This window comes from Oreochromis niloticus, linkage group LG11 (assembly GCF_001858045.2).
Source record: "Oreochromis niloticus isolate F11D_XX linkage group LG11, O_niloticus_UMD_NMBU, whole genome shotgun sequence".
In the NCBI taxonomy this organism is placed as follows: domain Eukaryota; kingdom Metazoa; phylum Chordata; class Actinopteri; order Cichliformes; family Cichlidae; genus Oreochromis; species Oreochromis niloticus.
Window position 1 is genome coordinate 32,652,066 of NC_031976.2, and position 18,390 is coordinate 32,670,455.

At 38.9% G+C, this 18,390-nt stretch overlaps 1 protein-coding gene across 3 annotated transcripts in view; it reads left to right on the forward strand.

Moving 5' to 3' along the window:
* dgkb (diacylglycerol kinase, beta) overlaps positions 1-18,390 on the forward strand; it is a 77,869-nt gene that overhangs the window by 54,034 nt on the left and 5,445 nt on the right. For all 3 annotated transcript variants that reach the window (XM_013274446.3, XM_025911708.1, XM_013274445.3), the window contains 4 exons: positions 8,040-8,130; positions 9,426-9,621; positions 16,550-16,670; positions 16,889-16,949. In XM_013274446.3, the coding sequence (XP_013129900.1) occupies positions 8,040-8,130; positions 9,426-9,621; positions 16,550-16,670; positions 16,889-16,949 (469 nt within the window). The remainder of the gene's footprint in view (positions 1-8,039; positions 8,131-9,425; positions 9,622-16,549; positions 16,671-16,888; positions 16,950-18,390) is intronic.

Below are 18,390 nucleotides of genomic sequence, written 5' to 3' on the forward strand. Positions count from 1 at the left end.
TATACATTAAACTAAATCACACGGCCACCAAACAAACTGAAACTGACAGCTCCCTGCTGATGTGTTGCTGATGTGTAAACCGTAGAGAAATGTGTTACTAAAGTGCCTGAAGCCATGTAAATAATATGAAACCATTAATTAACAGCATTATTGCGCTGAGTTTATTTAAGGTGTGTAAAAACCCTAGAATGTCTTTTATTTCAGCTGTTAAAGACTGACTTTTATTTACAAAATAAAATATTTAACTCAACCTATGAACAAAACATAACCCAAAGCACTACCACTGTTAACTTTGTTCATCTAAGTAACGTTAATTTAATTAGGGTTTAGAGCATGTAGATGTGTGGATAGACATTTTAAGGAAGTGAGTCACAGTGAGTACAGTATAGCAGAGATTCAGCGTCTTGAACTGGCGGGAAAGTAGTAGTACAGTGGTCCCTCACTATAACGCGGTTCACCTTTCGCGGCCTCGCTGTTTCGCGCAGTACAGAATGCGTTCAACTTGTCAAATTTACATAAATCTTTGATCGCTAGCAGTGTGACTCTGACGTGCTCTATATTTGTAAGTTTTCTCCCCAACAAACACAACAATGCCGACGAAACTTCATCCATCCATCCATCCATTCGCTTCCGCGTATCCTTTTCAGGGTCGCAGGGGGCGCTGGAGCCTAGCCTATCCCAGCTGTCATAGGGCAAGAGGCGGGATACACCCTGGACAGGTCGCCAGTCTGTCGCAGGGCCAACACACAGGGACAGACAACCATTCGCACTCACATTCACACCTAGTGGCAATTTGAATTATCCTATCCCCACAAGCTGCATGTCTTTGGACGGTGGGAGGAAGCCGGAGTACCCGGAGGGAACCCACGCAAACACGGGGAGAACATGCAAACTCCACACAGAAAGACCCCGGCCTGATGGTGGAATTGAACTCAGGATCTTCTTGCTGTGCGGCAACAGTGCTAACCACCGTGCTGCCGTATTATTATTATTATTACTATTATTGATTCATTAATGTTGAATTCCCTGGCACCTGCTCTATTCCCATGATCTGGACCTGAAAACAGGGTTTGATCTTTGTTTCCATTCTACAATACTGGACTTATTTTTCTACGAAGGTTTGAACTTTGAGTGTTTAAACAAGAGAGAAAAGTGAGAAAATGTTCATGCCTGTCTGAGAAAAGTGTATAAAGTGTGTAGTGAGGGGTTTTACAGCCTTAAAACATCTATAATAATTATAAAAAATAAAGCTGGCTACTTCGCAGATTTAATATATCGCGGGTTATTTTTAGAACATAACTCCCGCGATAAACGAGGGACTGAAATGGGTAGTAGTGCAAAATGGGCAGGTCCCAAGTTTTCTCAATGTTGAAGCAAGTGACTGAATAACCACAAACACCTGTGGACAAAAATATTGGGCCACGCCTCTGAATCTTTGAATTCAGGTGTTTTTAGTACAGTTAGCTCAGGTGTATAGCATGACCTAGCCATGCAGGCTGCCTATACAAACATTTGTGAAAGAATGGGCCATTCTAAAGAGTTCACTGAAGTTGAGTGTGTTATATTATTGCATGAACCAAATTTGACAAATTTCTTCTTGATATTCTTCAATCAACTGTAAGTGGAAGTATTTGAAACCACCATGGCTTACAGAACTTGAACGCTCTGCTGACTCTGCTGGCTTTACAATCAGCACAGCTGTACACCCAGCAGCTTTATGGCTTTGGTTTCCATGGCCCAACAGCTCCTGTATGTGTAATGTATAGGTGGCCAAATACTTTGGCTATATAGTATATGTTTGAGGGTTACCTAGGCAACCAGTGCTTGGAAAGTCCACTTCAGCAGCCTTTAGTGACAAGGTGATACACGACGAGCAAATCACTTCCTGTGTGTGCACATGAGCTTAATTTAATTATGTGAATTTCAAAGACATGGTCTTAGCGAGGCCTTACTTTGGCACACAATTAATTTGTTTGCTTTTGTTTATTTACTTGTTTTTTTTTTTGGATACCCAGTAATTATTTACATCTATGTAACATACATATATGTGTATATATACATATATATATATATATATATATATATATATGCATATATAGATATATATAATATCCATATTTCTATATCTACATAGACTTCTGCTTCAAGTGTAGTCAATAATTTAATTTAAAATAAGTTTATGTCGGTTACCAATGAATGCTGACAATTGTAAAGTTAAGTACAGGAACAGAACCACATCATGTGTACAGCTGAAACAACATACTTTATTGTTTCATATTCACTTGGCCACTGAAATGGTGAAGCGTACAGCTCGGCTTGCGTAACTAGTTTCTGTGTTAACCAAAGAGATTTAGGATGTCTGGCTCATCATTTCACTTACAGCAATTCAAGATTTCATATATCAGTTTTATCACTAGTTTTTTGTTAAGAAAAAAACACACACCCTTGAATCCATTGCAGTGCAGCAGAATACATTTTTCAAGCTGCTTGCTACATCTCTGAAGGCAAGAAGATGCACCATGGGTCATTTCTCAAACTGCCATTCGGAGTTGGAGCGCTCCAGGCAGTGTCATGTTAAACAAAACAGTGCATTGATGCAATGCACAAAGAGTTGGTTATGTCAATGTGATATTTATCACCTCTGATCAAGAAGAAATTAGTGTGAAAATAAGGTCGTAGATCATTGTGGGTTAGATTAAGTGTCAGAGGGGGGGCAAAAAAAATCAATGACCATGTGCTTCATGTTCAGTGTGGCCACTCAAAAGTGCATCTAAAGGTGCTGTGGCCTCGGGACAGCAATGCTACACTGAAGCTTATCACCTATGACATCCTTTATTTGTAACCAAGCAGCGGCAGTTTTATAAACATTGTTCAGATTCAGGCTGTTTTGTTGCTTTTGGCTTGTAATGTTTTTCTAAAGCGCTTTTCTTTTTACCTCTTACTCACAGTTTGTATTTTCCCTCCCTCTTTCAGGTTGGTTTTGTGATTTGTCTGTGCAAATAAACCACACCTCAGTCACTCTGGAAACCTGAGCCACTGTTTTCTTTTGGCCTGCCAGCTGTATGTACTACAGCTGATCTCACATGTACACCGCTAAAGTTATTACTGCAGTGCACTTTGCATTGATACACTGCAGCTACAATCGCAACAGAGGTGCTGCAGCTACTCGGAGAACTACAAACCTGCTGCACATGTTATTACTGCTGATGTTTTGGGTTTTTTACATCCTTAAAATACAAATTGCTCTCACCAGCAATATAGTTTACTTCAAAGATGCCTGCAAGGATTCGACAGCATAACATCAGCCAACATTTAAGTAAATGGGTACTTTATGTTTACTTTTATTACACTTAACATAGAGTGAGGTGCTCCTAATCCTCCTTAAAAGTATCATCTTGTTCAAATGGTCTCCCTACTAATCTCTATTGAAGATGCTCCTCATAGTCAGTCTGTCAGATGAATCCAGCATTTGGCATCGGCAGCAGATAACAAATGACAGGGCGATCTAGCCAATGAGATTCTCCTAATTATCTAATGACCAGGGACATAAGGTGATTTGTTGCCCCAATGAGCTTGTTAGGTTAAGTGGTGGGGATCGACAGGGATGTTGTCTCTTGCTGTATCTCTTATTAGTGTTTTTTGCTTTCCTGCATTTGACTGTAGTTTTTCGGGGTCACTTGCTATGAAAACCAAGAAATATTTTTCCTTTCATCATACTCATGATACAATACTCTTGGGATGTGATCCGTTATACACACAATATGTTCCAGAATGATCATCTATGGAAAATCCCAGTATTTGTGTAACTGAAGATGAAAAATTACCCCCAAATAGGTCTCACTTGGTCTGCTTTCTAGCTATATTCTCTTATATAAGTTAGTCAACTTTCAGTTACTTTAGGTTATGAAGCAGTACCTTTTGTTATGCTAATGTTATCATTTGTTTTTTCCATCTCCTCCTCACCTTATTTGCTTTTTTCAAACTGCCATAGAAGTACATATCCATATTTCATCATAGACCATAATACTAGAAGGAACATGAGATACTGTTTCCTCAACATTTTGCTCACAACGAAACAGTACAATGCAGATTTCAGATTCTGTGCTTTTATACTACTACTACTAATTTTGCCCCTCCCCCTTCCTTGTTTGACTTAATAGGCATATCCATTTTTTATCTGTCAAAAATGAACCAAAGATATCATGTTTGTTTGTTTCCGCCTGTCTTACTGTGTGGTGTACAAGTTAGTAATTAATAGTTATGATAAGGAATAGGATACAAAGCACTTTGAAAGCACTTTCTTAACTCAACAATTAACACAATCACAGTGATTCATCCGATTTTACGCTGATCCCTCTGGAGCTAGAAACTTTTTGTTAAAACTTCTGTCTATTACTTAGTAATTGTCCCCAGAAAGATGATTTTGGCTTGTAAATCTTGGTGCCTCTTCTCATTATGATGTGTTCACATTAAATATTAAACAAAGTTTATTTATTTGGTTAGTTTTAAACTTTGGGTTTTATTCCTTTACGTTACAATATTCATATTCAACACTTCCCTATGTTACTATGTCACAACCAAGCTGGTGAATTTAAATGAGGAGTGATGTGAGGAGCAATGCTGTGTTTGACAGCTAAGATGCTGATTGCAAAATGTAACAGTTGTATTTGTTATTTCACTTTGTTTTCTCACCGTTTTCGTCGTGCCTCCATATGTTCTACATTTGCACATTTTGGAACAAGTGAGAGGTTATATCTCCAGTTAAAAATGTTAATTTATAAAAACTCTCTCAGTTTATGGCACTTTGACACAATCTGTGTCTGTTAACTCTATTTGTCAGTGAATGCAGTTGTTCTCTTTAAAACTCTTAATTTGTATTACTTCTAAATATGCCTTCAGCTATATATATATATATATATATATATACATATATATATATATATATTAGGGGTGCAACGATACACAAAATTCACGGTTCAGTTCGGTTCGATACTTTGGTGTCACGGTTCGATATTTTTTTGATACAAAAAAAATGTTCATGCCTTTTTAATTTGTCATTTATTAAATATATATTTTAACTCAAAAGTACAGTTTTTAAATTTAATGTTGCTGAAACAACAAAATAATTTTAAAAAAGAGAGTTTATTACAGAGAAATGGCTCTTTCCAAAATAAAAGCTATACTATACGCTTCTTCTGGGCTATATTCTCAGCAGCATATTAAACATATCAGGTCCCCATGAGGAGAATCATGTGCTAACGGCTGTCTAAATGACGCAGGTAATGTTTGTAGCATGCGTGCTTGTTGTTTTTGTCTGCTTCCACTTGTCTTTGCACTAGGATGATGTCGGCGTAAATGTGCAGTCATATTTGTTGTGTTCCCGCTAGTGCTGTCAGTGTTAATCTCGTTAAAATGACATTAACGCCATAACGCGGCAAATCTCCGTTAACGAGTTACCGCGGATCGCCCCGTGCGGGGCTGGACGGCGTCAACACGTTAACAAGCTAACTGCGCTAACGCACTAGTTCCCACCAATTGAGCATTGCGTGGCACATCCGACATACTGTTTCACTTTTGTCCATGACGCGCTTACCATCAGGGTCATGCTTCACATGAAAACCAAGATAGTTCCAAATGCCAGATCTGAATGAGGGTGGGGGACGTTCAATTTCGGGTAGCGTTGAGGCAGTTGCCATGTTGCAACGAGCTTAGCTTCTGTCTTGCTAGCTTGCGCTGCGCTCAGTGGATCTGCACTCAACAGTGCAGCCTAGGCGGGGTAGTCGAACGCAGATCCACTGACCGCTCAACACAGACAGCATCGTCAGAAGAAAAGTTGATAAAATAAATAAAAAAATTTGTGTTGTTCGATACATATGCGTACCGAACCGAAAGCACTGTATTGAACGGTTCAATATCGAGTATTGTTGCACCCCTAATATGTATATATATATGTATACACACATATATATATATATATACATATATATATATGTATCTGTTACATATATATGTATATATATAGAGCTCAAAACACAGCAAAACGAGTTTCAGTACAACAGCAGTAAGAATGGAAGGTCCAAAACATTGCATGTAGTGTATCTGGGTCCATTCTCTGCATTAACCACAAGATTTGATTACGCTTTTCAGAGTACCCACCTTCATTTGTTTATTTGCAAATTTGCACAGGTTTTGTTTATGTGTTCTCCTGGGCTTTCCCTCTCGTCTGTCCAGTTTACAGACTGATGATGACGATGGCGGTGTGGTGGTGGTGGAGGAGATGTAGGAATGTGTTATGTAAATTCTCCCAGCATGGCCCTGGTCATCCTTATACCTCTTACCACCTTCCTCTGCTTTCTTTCCTCTGCTATTGACCATGTTGCACATTATAAATCAAGTGTACCTTGCTAGTACTCTAATGAAAGCTCATTTATAAAGTGGCTAAATGGTCCTGACAAAAGTCCTAATGAGGAAATCAATAATTCAGTGATTGTTGCTGTGCTTATACTAATACGTTCCTCTTGTAGTGCTTTGATTCCAGCTAGGAAAGGAACATTTGTTACTGTATTCAGTTCTGCTTGTCAGCATTGTTGTAGTTTTTTTTTCTTTCCTTGAATCTTTGAGATAAATGATGTCCCGTTAGAAACATCAAAAGCTGTCTCACATGTTCTTCAATATCCAATAAACTTCCTTTTGATGAGAAAAGAGTGAAGAAATGTAAAAATATTTTCACTTGAATTGTTAATACGAAACATTACTGTGGTATTTGCTCAGCACAAATCACTGTGATTAATGAGAGGTTTGATGTTTTTATTGAATTGCTTGCAATGACCATTTTTTCTCCACCATCCGACCATGTACTCCACTGAAGTACTTTTCACTGAAGTCACCAGGAGGGGGTTTGGTTATTTGCCAAAAAAAAGAAAGTTGAGAAGAAACATGTCGAGTAATTCATCTCATAGCACAGTGAAAAAAGTTAGTGTTGACTTATTGTACAGTTCACTTTCACTGCTGTAAACATAGCCGTATGTAAAAAAAATCTATGCGCTAATTCACTGTATTTTTTTCACAGTGTCATAACCTGTTAAGCAGTTATTTTTATTAGTATTTTTATTAGTAAGTTTTCCATGACTGTCTTAAAATAACCTCTAGGCTTCTTTTACTCCATCCACATTGCCCTATAAACACAATCATTGTGAAGCTGATGACCTGATCTAACCAGTTTGGCTTAAAGAAAATAAGTTCAAAGATCCAGCCTCCTCTAATTGCATGAAACCGAGTTAGTGATCAGTAATAGTTCTTTCAAGTCTTGTTTAAAGCAAAGTTGATGAATTATTTTTGTTCAGGAGTTTGAATTATTTAAGAAATAAAATAAATAATGCAGTATTCAAATTACCCTTGATATGCAGTTTTATTTTCATCTGTTTTACACAAAGATGCACATATTAATGTGTTACTTTATTAATGAAAATCAAATTACAGTTACAGTTTTATTTTATTTGTGTACCTGAGAGAAAATACAATACAGTATAGCAGTGTTTGGACAGATGGTGACTCACCCCTGCAAGGTCATTGATCATCAGCCTTTGGGACTGGAGTGTACACTGTAGGAAGCCTGGGGAGCAGCACCCCAGTCCTCTGTTAATTGCCAGGGCAGGTAGATTACCCTCTTATGCCCCTCCCTGCTTCTTAATGTTGGGCACGGCCACCCGAAGTGCTCCGTCAGATGCCTCCTTAACTAGCTTTGAATTCAGTGATTAATGAAACACATTATACTTCTTTTGGATTAATGGCTGTGTGGTTTTAGCACGCTGTAAATGGTAAAAGTACATTTCCTGTGTAGATTAAAAGATTCTTTTTCAAACATGATTCAAACACAAACTCACCTTTATGGAGTGGTCTTCTATTTTTTTTTATATAATCCAGTATATAGGAGACTAAAGACAGAGAGCACAAGCTTCAGATTTTGATGTGGGGAAAACACTCCCATGTTTCCTTTTTTCTCAGTCCCTTTGCAGTTCCTGTTGTTTTGTTTTTTTCAGAACAAAGAATAAGCTGTGGTACTTTGAGTTCGGCACTTCGGAGACCTTTTCGGCCACATGTAAGAAGCTCCACGACTTTCTGGAGGTTGAGGTAACTCAAACCATGTATTTTGTTTTTTGGAGACTTTTCCAAGAAAAGAAACAAAAGCAAAGGCATATATTTTGAAATTTGCTGCTTTGTAACTTATTCTTCTTTTTCTCAGCTCTTAGATACGAAGCAATCATGTATTCTTTATTATTAAGGGTATTTCACTAGCAGTCAGGTAAGAATATTGATGTCATTTAAGATATTCTCGTCTTCTGCTGCGCCATAAATAGCACTAATGTATACTAGTTTCAGATTCACCCAGACAAAGTGTGGATGTGTGAAGGCTATCTGTGCACCTCCCCACCCACTTCTCACATAACCTTAGTGTAACACACAGGTAATTAGCCCTACACGACCCTGCTGTGTGTGATATTGAGTGATAATGAAGATGGTGTCTATACAATTCATCTTCCCTCTTCTCAGAGCTATCCACACAGTGCAGAGGTCTTCATTAATTAGGGCTGAGTAGTGCCTACATTACTGAAAAAGGACAGGTAGGGAGATGATGAGACATCCCTGAGTGATAAAATGCACCATTTAGAGTAATATATAATACAATATTACTGGGTTAACACAGAATAACTATGAGGACACTTGCCCCTTCATGCTGGGCTCTTTTAAGCATAATTAAAATGAGTGCTGGATAGGTCAAGCAGTTAGTACAAACTGTACTTATGTTTTAAAGTTAAAACAGCCAGGTGCTCTGGTGTTCTCCCATCTTTCTAATATTCTGATTCCTAGATCTCTACTTAATAAGATTAAGTATATATTAGCTATGTGCCTAAATTAAACCAAATAGTGGAGAGTAAGCAGAAACTAAAACTTGAATTATCTTAAGAACACTTTAGAAATAAAGATTTGGTTTTAGGTTATAAGAGTAATATTTGAGTAATATTTTGTAATTGAGCTTATTTCAACCCTATTTTTCTAATAAAGTAGTTTTTATACTTTACTGAACAGTAACTGAAAACAGAACTACACAAAGTGGACTTCCAGTTCACTGATTGAAAAATTCATATCTTACCTTGTCTTTCAAAGATGACCTCCCTGTGCTTACTAATATTTTTAAGAGCAGTGTCACGTTATGGCACAACAGCAGCATTGACACTGTGGGGTGAAAACTGCAAGAATCAAAGGTTCGTCTCACTTAGACAAAGCAACATATTCTGGTTTAGACGTTGGGGAAAAACACTGTTTAGGGTTATCATCTTATAGACTATTTCAGTATCAAATTGTAGTACAAAGCTTGTGATGAAACGGATTGTATCTGTCCTTCTCTTTCTGTGTTCTCTTAAAAGTGTGATGGTGTTACTCTGGACCTTAGCAGTATTTCCTTGGAAGGCATTGCCATTCTCAACATTCCCAGCATGCATGGTGGCTCCAACCTTTGGGGTGAAAGCAAGAAGAGGAGGGGCAATCGCAAGGGAGGAAAGAAGGGTCAAGACAAAAGGACACCTGTGCTCGACCCCAAAGAACTCATGTTTGCGGTTCAAGGTAGCTCTGACACCCGAATTTTACAGTTGATTACATAAATGCTGAAGTCTGTGTGGTTAGAAAGCTTAATTACATTACGAATCTTAACTCACAGAGAAAATTTGTTATTGCTAACTAAAATGCTCCAATAACCTGTGTTATACTTGGCTAAAAGCCACATTTAGCAACATAGCTTGAAGAACCATTTCGGTTTTTTTGGTAAGTAGCCACTTTGGTGGCAACTTATTGGACGTGAAATTTTGTCCAGGCAGTCCTGATGGGCTTTGGTGATCCATTCGGCTTAAATTAATACTGTATGTGGGTAACCCTAACTGAGCTGCATGCCCAATTAGTACAGCTAGGACTAAAATTGATACATTGTTTCACTCGGTGTTGCCCACTGCGCAAAGGAGTTACACTACTCGTCACATTACTTTGCGTTACTGTAGAAACAAGCCTAAGCATGTCTGCTCATCACTGCCTTTATTTCCTGCTAAATTTCAGGCTCTGGCTGCTGGGCTGGGGTCTGCATGCACTCAGCTTTAACACAACACTGGGGTTTTTCCCTAGCTTTGTGTTAGCATGTTTTCTGTGCACATGCTTGCAGAGTGCCAGTGTAGTGTTAGCCGAATAATGTGGCTGTGTCTGTCTGTGAGGCAGTTTGCATTTGCACGCTTGTCCTTTCATGCAGTCAAAATAAAAGTAATGTTCGTATCCCTATTCCTCAAAAGCTGTAGACCAGCGGTCCCCAACCTTTTTTGCGCCACGGACCGGTTTATGCCCGACAATATTTTCACGGACCGGCAATAAGGTGTCGCGGATAAATACAACAAAATAAAACTAGTGCCGGTACCGAAAAAAAGAAGATTTATTCATAACACACGTGAAAAGAGCCAGGAAAACCGAGTTAACGATAAAAACGATAACAAAATAACGCTGAAAACCGATAAAAACCCTGAAAACCATACATTTCACACCTGAGCCTCAACTCTCGCGGCCCGGTACCAAACGACTCACGGACCGGTACCGGTCCGAGGCCCGGGGGTTGGGGACCGCTGCTGTAGACCACTCCAGCATTTTCCTCCTCCTGCACATAAACTTAAATCAGCTGACTGTTTTGGAGGGTTTTTTGTTATCAACTTGGTGTCCAGATAAATGAAGAACCTTTGTAACACGAGTAACAAAATAATTGTAATTGTAATTTGTGACTGAAAATGTATTGTGATTAATATAACACATTATTTTGGAAGCCATTACACACACTATTTTTTCAATAGTTGAACATTTCTGGCTAAACGAAATGACTAAAAAAGGGCTAAGGCTTAAGGGTTTACAGAAAAATCTGTTTTAAGAGGTGTTGGCATGTTGTAACGTAATTGGTGAGTCATCAACAGCAGTTAAACCTCTGCATGCTACATACCATGGTTGGTTGGCTCTGTTAAACAATAATAGTGCAAGTTAAACAGCTTTGACGGTGTAGGAGGTTCTTCTCCCTGAAGCCCACATCAGACACTAACAGTCTGTGTCCTTGCTCCTATCAGACAGATCAAAGACTAAACTTTGGGCCAAACTTTTCCTGAGCACATTAATATTTCACTGATGACAAGGTGAATCACAGCCAGCAGGTTTTGTTTGCAAAGAAGAGGTACAATCATGTCACAGTTTGGAACTGTCACTTGTGTATTAATGGTCTGTGTGGGCACCAGTGGACAGGCTCTGTTAATAGGAGCTGACTGAGTGGGGTGTTGGGCATACCCCTGAATCCATTTACGTCAAAAGGAAGCCCATCAATGGGAATATATGAATGAACGAAACACAATGAGTCAGCTGCTCTGTGGTAACTGGTGAAATCGTGTGAGCCGCTTTAGGGAGTTAATAGCAAAGGGTAGAAAATATCCGGAAAACAGAATGTTCTGGTACTGCAGTGGAAAATTACAGATAATATAATCTTTCTTTCAAATACATAGTAAGAACTATATATATGGCTTAATATATCATCAGTGCACACGTATTTTCAGTTATTGTAGTCCTGTTGAAAGGGAATACAATTTAGTTCTACTTTTAGTTAAGCTTTCAAATCAATATGTCCCCATTTTAGTCATGTTTACAACATAGCTTGAATGACAACGGGTTGTTAATCTGTTCTTTATTGAAATCATTTTATTACTAATCTTTGCTGTTGAGGAGTCTTTCTAAATTCTTTTGTAGACTCACAGCCGTGAATTCTGGATTTACTTGGCTTTTGTATTTTATTTCTATCATGTCTAACTGTGCCTGTTCAGGTGATGCACAGTATGTTTTTTAGGTTTCCTGCTGAGATGCTGTGTTTGTACCTGGGGATGAAGTGGATGTTACAATCAGTGTCTGGCTTTGAGACATGACGAGCCAGTGAGGATCTCCAGATATGGCTGCCAGTGATCCCTTATGAGACTTCACTGGCCATAGCACAATTTGTGGAAAATAAAAGCCCTCTGTGAAGCGCACTATGAAGCATTCATTCTTTTTAGTTGTGATTCAATTTTCTGTTTCCTTTGGTGCTGTTTTGCCTTTAAAGATTGTTAAAGGCAGCACATTTTAAATTAGACTTTTTTCACAGTCACAGCATTTATTGTGCAAAATAAATGTGTTTTATGTTGTCTGAAAAGCTGTGAGGGAAACATTCTCCAGCATTTTCGTCGGTAGGATTGCCCTGTAGCATACTCTGCTATGTAATCTTGGATATCAAACATGACCATCATTTAGAAAAGAAATGCAGTGTTGTATTTAATATGACTTCTAATTTGCAACCAGGCCCATAAAATTATCAAGGACATGTTCACCGTTGGCAGTTTTCTCACAGACTTCCATACAACCAGACTTCTTTTTTGGACGACCCCCTGCTGACAAGTTTGAAAAATCAAGGTTTAAGGATTTCAGCGTAGACTTCAGCTTAAACCCAGAGGCGGTGTCTCTTTTTTTTTATATGCAGTCCATGCACTATACCAACAAGCACTGTTGCATGTTGGAATGCAAAATCATAATAAAAAGGAACCATGTGGCACATGTGCACTGTGAGGGACATATCTGATCAATGCAAAGCCCAGCTTTGCTATGATGAACACTCCATTTATCCCTGAAAAAAAAATCAATCACTTCTGTGTTTGTATTTTAAAAAAATAGAGGCCACAGTCTAAACCTGGAAAGGCACTTAGTGTGAGTGGGGAGTATTTCCCTTTGTTTATGTGTGTCCATACCCATTTGAGCCTGTGTATTGATGCGGGTGGGTGTGTTTGTGTTGTCCACCTGTACTGTATATCTTAGAATAGATGCCCTTGTGGAAGGTGCCCTCAAGGTGAGCAGCCAAACTTGTTAGATCAAGAGAACAGCGTATTTAGAGGTAAACACAGGAGTGCATTAGCCCAGAGGGGGCACCGCAGAGGGTGACGCACAGGACTGTTGGCAGAGATTATTTTTTGTCAAGCTGTATGTGTAGTTGCATCTGTGTGTGGATGGGTGGGCTGGTGGGTGGCTAGGGGATGAAAAAAAAAAAAAAAACCTGACCTTTCGGGAGCTGTTAAATCGTCCCGCTGGTGACGCCAGGAGACAAGCCCCTCAGGTGGAAGGGAATGGCTGCAGAGTGAATTATTTAGAATAGGGGCTTCATGTGTGGGTGGAGGGGTTGATGCTTGGGACTGATCCCCCGTGACAAGCCCCATGAAGCTTTCATTGGAGGATCGGCCTCCACATGCCCTCCCTCCTTATTCCGCCATTCCTCTTTAGTTTTACTTTCAGCAGATCGGCTGCTGGTCCTGCTCTGCTCCGTCACTGTCTGTCTTTTATTCCTCTGCTCTCACCCTGTCGCTCCACATGTGTCAGTGCAGCCACTGGCCTGGACAGGTAGTTGTGTGACAGTGACAAGGACGTTGTTTCTAATCTCTCTCTCTGATGGAAAGACGCGGCTAAGATTAAAGTCCCAGTGTGCTGCTTTTTCATGTCCCATACGGACACTGGTTCATATAATTGTCTCAATCACTATCACTTGTAGTGTTTATCAATTTGAAATCCTGACTTCTTGACCTACGTAAGGGACATTGATTCGAGATTAAATAAATAAGATGATTTGGTTTATATTTGGTCATAGACTGCTTATCATGTCTTTTTATAATTTGCCCTCTTTCTTGCATAAACGGTTAGGTGATTCAGTTTTTCTCCCAGTTTATCTCTGAGAACATGTTGGTCTTTTACTATATTTAGGAGTGTGTGATTTGTATTGTAGATCCAGGTGAATCATTTGAACCTAAATGGAATAATGGATGGTGATTCAAGAAGAAAAAATGGAAATTCACAAAAAAATCACACTAGATAAAATATGATTTCAGTCCATTAAGACCCTTATTGAAGTCACGTGTCCTCATTTCTTAGAAAGAGATGAAAATATGACTAATTTTAAGTTTTGCCTGAAGGCCATTTCTCCTCCAAGACGAGTGCTGTTGTATTATTTTGCCATATTTCATGAAATTTCATGGAGAGGTGGAACATGGACAGATTAAAAAAAGATTCTGATCAGAATCAATTCTCTTACAATTCTGAGACAGACAATAGCCTCTGTAGTTTCAGTTATTTTTTTATCATTTTGAAAACTAGTTTTTTCAACACTCAATTTGAAAGAACAATTTTTACCCGAAGGTTCATTTCAGGCTTTTGTAAAAATGAGACCAAATGCTGCTATCGGGAAATACAATACAATTTGATTCGTAAAGGTAAGAGTTTGTTGAGTTTTAAACAGTTTCTTTATTCTGTTTAGTTGTGCTAATGGAGATATTTTAATTTCCTTTCGACTGCAGATCCAGGCAAGATATCAGCATCAATGCAAATAAGTGTACACTGCAAGGCACCGGAGTGTAAGAAAGTCTGCAAACTCATTTTCAGAAAAGAAAGTAAACTTAAGTTACAGTATGTCAACTTGTATATTGCGGGTGAGCAATATATTAATTAGCACAACTAACATTAATGATTAGTCACAACCTTAATATACTGTGTCAGCATCTTTACATTTAAATTAAAAGGGTTTAAATTAAAAAGGTTTTAAATTAAATATACTTGATAAATCTTGGTTTAGCTGACTTTAGAATAAGTAAACTTAGAAAATGTAATTTTGAAAACTTATTTGGACTTTTAAAAAGTACTTATATGGGAGACAGATGTTGTACAACATCAGAAATGGATCTCAACTCTAACCACACTACTCTTCTAGAGTACCGTGCAAAAGACTTGAGCCACATCTCATTTCTTTACATTTTACTAGGACACACCCTCCGCTGTGATTTACATATGGCTGTAGACATTCAGTATTGTACCTCTGACCTTACCTCTTCCATACATTTGGATTCAGCTCTCCATAAGACCCACTGCCACACATTTTTAGCCCAGTTCTTTTGACATTTGACATCTCAGTCTTTTTAACCTTCCACCGAGACCATTTCTAATGGGGACTCAGTGAAGAGCAGATAGATTAACTGAAGGCCTATATCAGGTCTTAATTGGCTTTCAGATGCTGTTCATCTGTACATAGTTGGACTGCCACTTCTCCTTTTGTCCTCTATTTTACACGAAAGAAGGCCTGAAAGGTCTAAAAATAAAACTAAATAAAAGTAACTGAGTGATATACAGTACTGTATGTCGCTGCAGCAACACGATTTACAACAAGAATTCACAAAATAATAGGATCATTTTTTTCATTGGGTTTGGTCTTTAAGTCTTTGAGACATCTTAAAAGTTATAACTTAAAACAAATTTGTGTCTGTGAGTGTGTTTCTGTGTGTGTGTGTGTGTGTGTGTGTGTGTGTGTGTGTATGTGTGTGTGTGTGTTTGTGTTGGCTGCACAGGGTCCTCCTGCCCTTCTTAAAGCAGCACAGCTACAGCCTTTGCATTCTTTCCCAAGCTAAGAGCTCTAGAATATAATAGATCTTTGTGGCTTGGGGCAAACAGGAATCCCTATCGCTGTGGTGATGCTGTCCATCATACATGTCACCATGGGCCTGCATGAGCAGTTCACATCAACGTGAGAAGTCACGTGACGGGGGGAGCAACTTTAAAGCTCAGTGTCAGGGAGGTCAACCTGCTCTGGATTGTATGTGTACACACTCTTCCACTCCGACCCTGGAAAGTGCTACACTCAAAGTCCAGCGCTGAGATAGGGGCAGACGCATGTCCATCACCATGGTGACAGCTGGACACCACAGCTCGGCGGCGGCAACAGCATCTCACCGCAACAGCAACATTGCCCACGACACTCCTTCAGGAAACCAACACGACTCGCGTACACACGGCATTGCGGGGCTAACACGCTCACACGCACCAAGTGCCTAAAAATGGGTCTTAGTTTCAATTAGTGTCTGTATACTACCAACAGCGAGGCAGCAGCTTCTTAATTTGTGGAGGGATGAGTTGATGGAGAGTCGGAGGCAGAGCGGGCCTCCGAAACAGATGGGCCCTGCGTGACACTGGGCTTCCAGCAGGGGCAAAATCAATGCTCATAACTGAAAAACAGAAGAGAAATTAATAATTATATTATCACAAGATTGCTTTGCATTGCCGGTGCAATCTAATTAATAGCTGTTTTGTTTGTAGCTTGTTGCCTTTTTTCTATCTTTTTTTTTAAACAGTGAATATTAAATATTTCAGCAACAGAAGGCAAACTCTGAAGTGAGGAACATCACATGTCATGTTCTTTTATTCTTCCTCACCTCCTTCTCACTTTCCTCTTCCCTTCCTCGCTTTTGTACTTTGTTTCATATGTCTTCTCACTCGTACAAGTCTTTTTGCATTGTTTACCTCTTATGTCAATGGTAGCTACGCTCAAAAGCAGCAGCGATACTACAACATAATGAGGACAAAACTTGGCTGGACTTTGCATGGTTAAAAAAGTGTTTTCTCTTTGCTTTGTTGCTTTTGTTTGATTTTGTCTCAGACCTGTCTGACCAGCTCTTGGAAGTTGTGGGACTCGAAGGAGCCATGGAGATGGGTCAGATCTACACTGGCCTGAAGAGCGCTGGAAGGCGCTTGGCACAGTGCTCCTCTGTGACTATCAGGTCAGTCTTTAACAGTGTTTTGTGCCTGTTTCTTCCAATTGTTATATTGTTTTTAGCTTATTAGGGTAGCAAATGCTATGGCATATAAGAAAGAGCATAAAAATGTGATCAATACTAAAATTAAGGTGATGGTTTTTACGCATCCTGGTGCAGCATGCTTTTGTTTGGTTTTATTGTGAATATTTGTTACAGCATGTTTTCTCGTTCTTCACTTACAGAACCAGTAAATCCCTTCCAATGCAGATTGATGGTGAACCTTGGATGCAGACTCCCTGCACTGTAAGTTGAACTGCGTTTCCACAAATGGTTCTTCCAAACTGGAGACAGTTATATGCCGATATGAATCAAACTGTAAGGGCAGTGAAAGAAGAATCAAGCAAAGTATTTTGTAATCTCCATTTACAAAAAAAATTTGCAAATCACAAAAAATTAATGATATGTTTTACATATGGAATCTGCAGTCTGACAATCACAGTAATGCTTGAGAATTTTTCCAGCATGTGGCAACGAGTATCTATGATTCATTCTGTAAATTCAAGATTTCAAAAGGTTTTATGTTTGTTTGTTTTTTATTCTGAGGTTAAAGAGTAACATCAGACTGTTTGAGGAACCTCTGAGGAATTCAATTCAATTCAGTTCAATTCAATTTTATTTATATAGCGCCAAATGACAACAACAGTCGCCTCAAGGCGCTTTATATTGTACAGTAGATCCTACAATAATAGATACAGAGAAAAACCCAACAATCATTTGACCCCCTATGAGCAAGCACTTTGGCGACAGTGGGAAGGAAAAACTCTTTTAACAGGAAGAAACCTCCGGCAGAACCAGGCTCAGGGAGGGGCGACCATCTGCTGTGACCGGTTGGGGTGAAAGAAGGAAAACGGGATAAAGACATGCAATAGGAGGAAACACAATGTTACTGTTGTGTGGGAGATCTTGAGTTCTACTATGAAAATGCCTCACACGGGCATCGTGAAGATAAAAAAGAAGAGTAAAAAGTTAAATGCTTGTTAGGTGAAAGACAATGGTTTTGAAACCACATCAGCTTTTTAACTGTATGCTACCAAAACCTGCTCTAATGCAACTGCATTATAAAACCAAAACAGAAAACTAAAAAGAAACAAAGAAATCTTGTAGGAGGTATTGGTTTATAGATGTTATGGTCTAAGATGTTGAGATATCCAGGAGTCATTAATGCGACTCACCTTAGTGACTGATTGAATCTTCTTTCTGCTTTCATTGACTTCTTTTTCATACTAATACAGTATATATGATTTCTGTGTAAATGGGGTAAATTTTCTGTCAGTGACAGTCTGACAAACAAACCAAAAGCTGATACATGTTTTAAAAAGTATGAAATATATATGCTTTAATAGTAAGATTAATATAACAATTCAGCTGTCACTGCTTTATATTCTAGTGCATTAATTTATGATAACAAATTCTTAATGATTCAAGTCTTACTTCTTCTAATTTGCTCGTCGCCTAGATCGCAAACATGTACCTCGATAAGTGTTTTCTCTCTGTCCAAGTTGCTCGTTTTTCAAAAGAAACTCCTCAGTTTGCGTTGATTACGGTTGTGTTTAGCTTTAATTAGAACACCACTGCAGATGAAGTGCTGCCGAGATTTACATATGGATCGCCCAGCCATGACAAAACAAGTGGCCTGCAAGTGCTCTTGTATCTGCTGGCACAACTACACAGAGCCAAGTTGGGC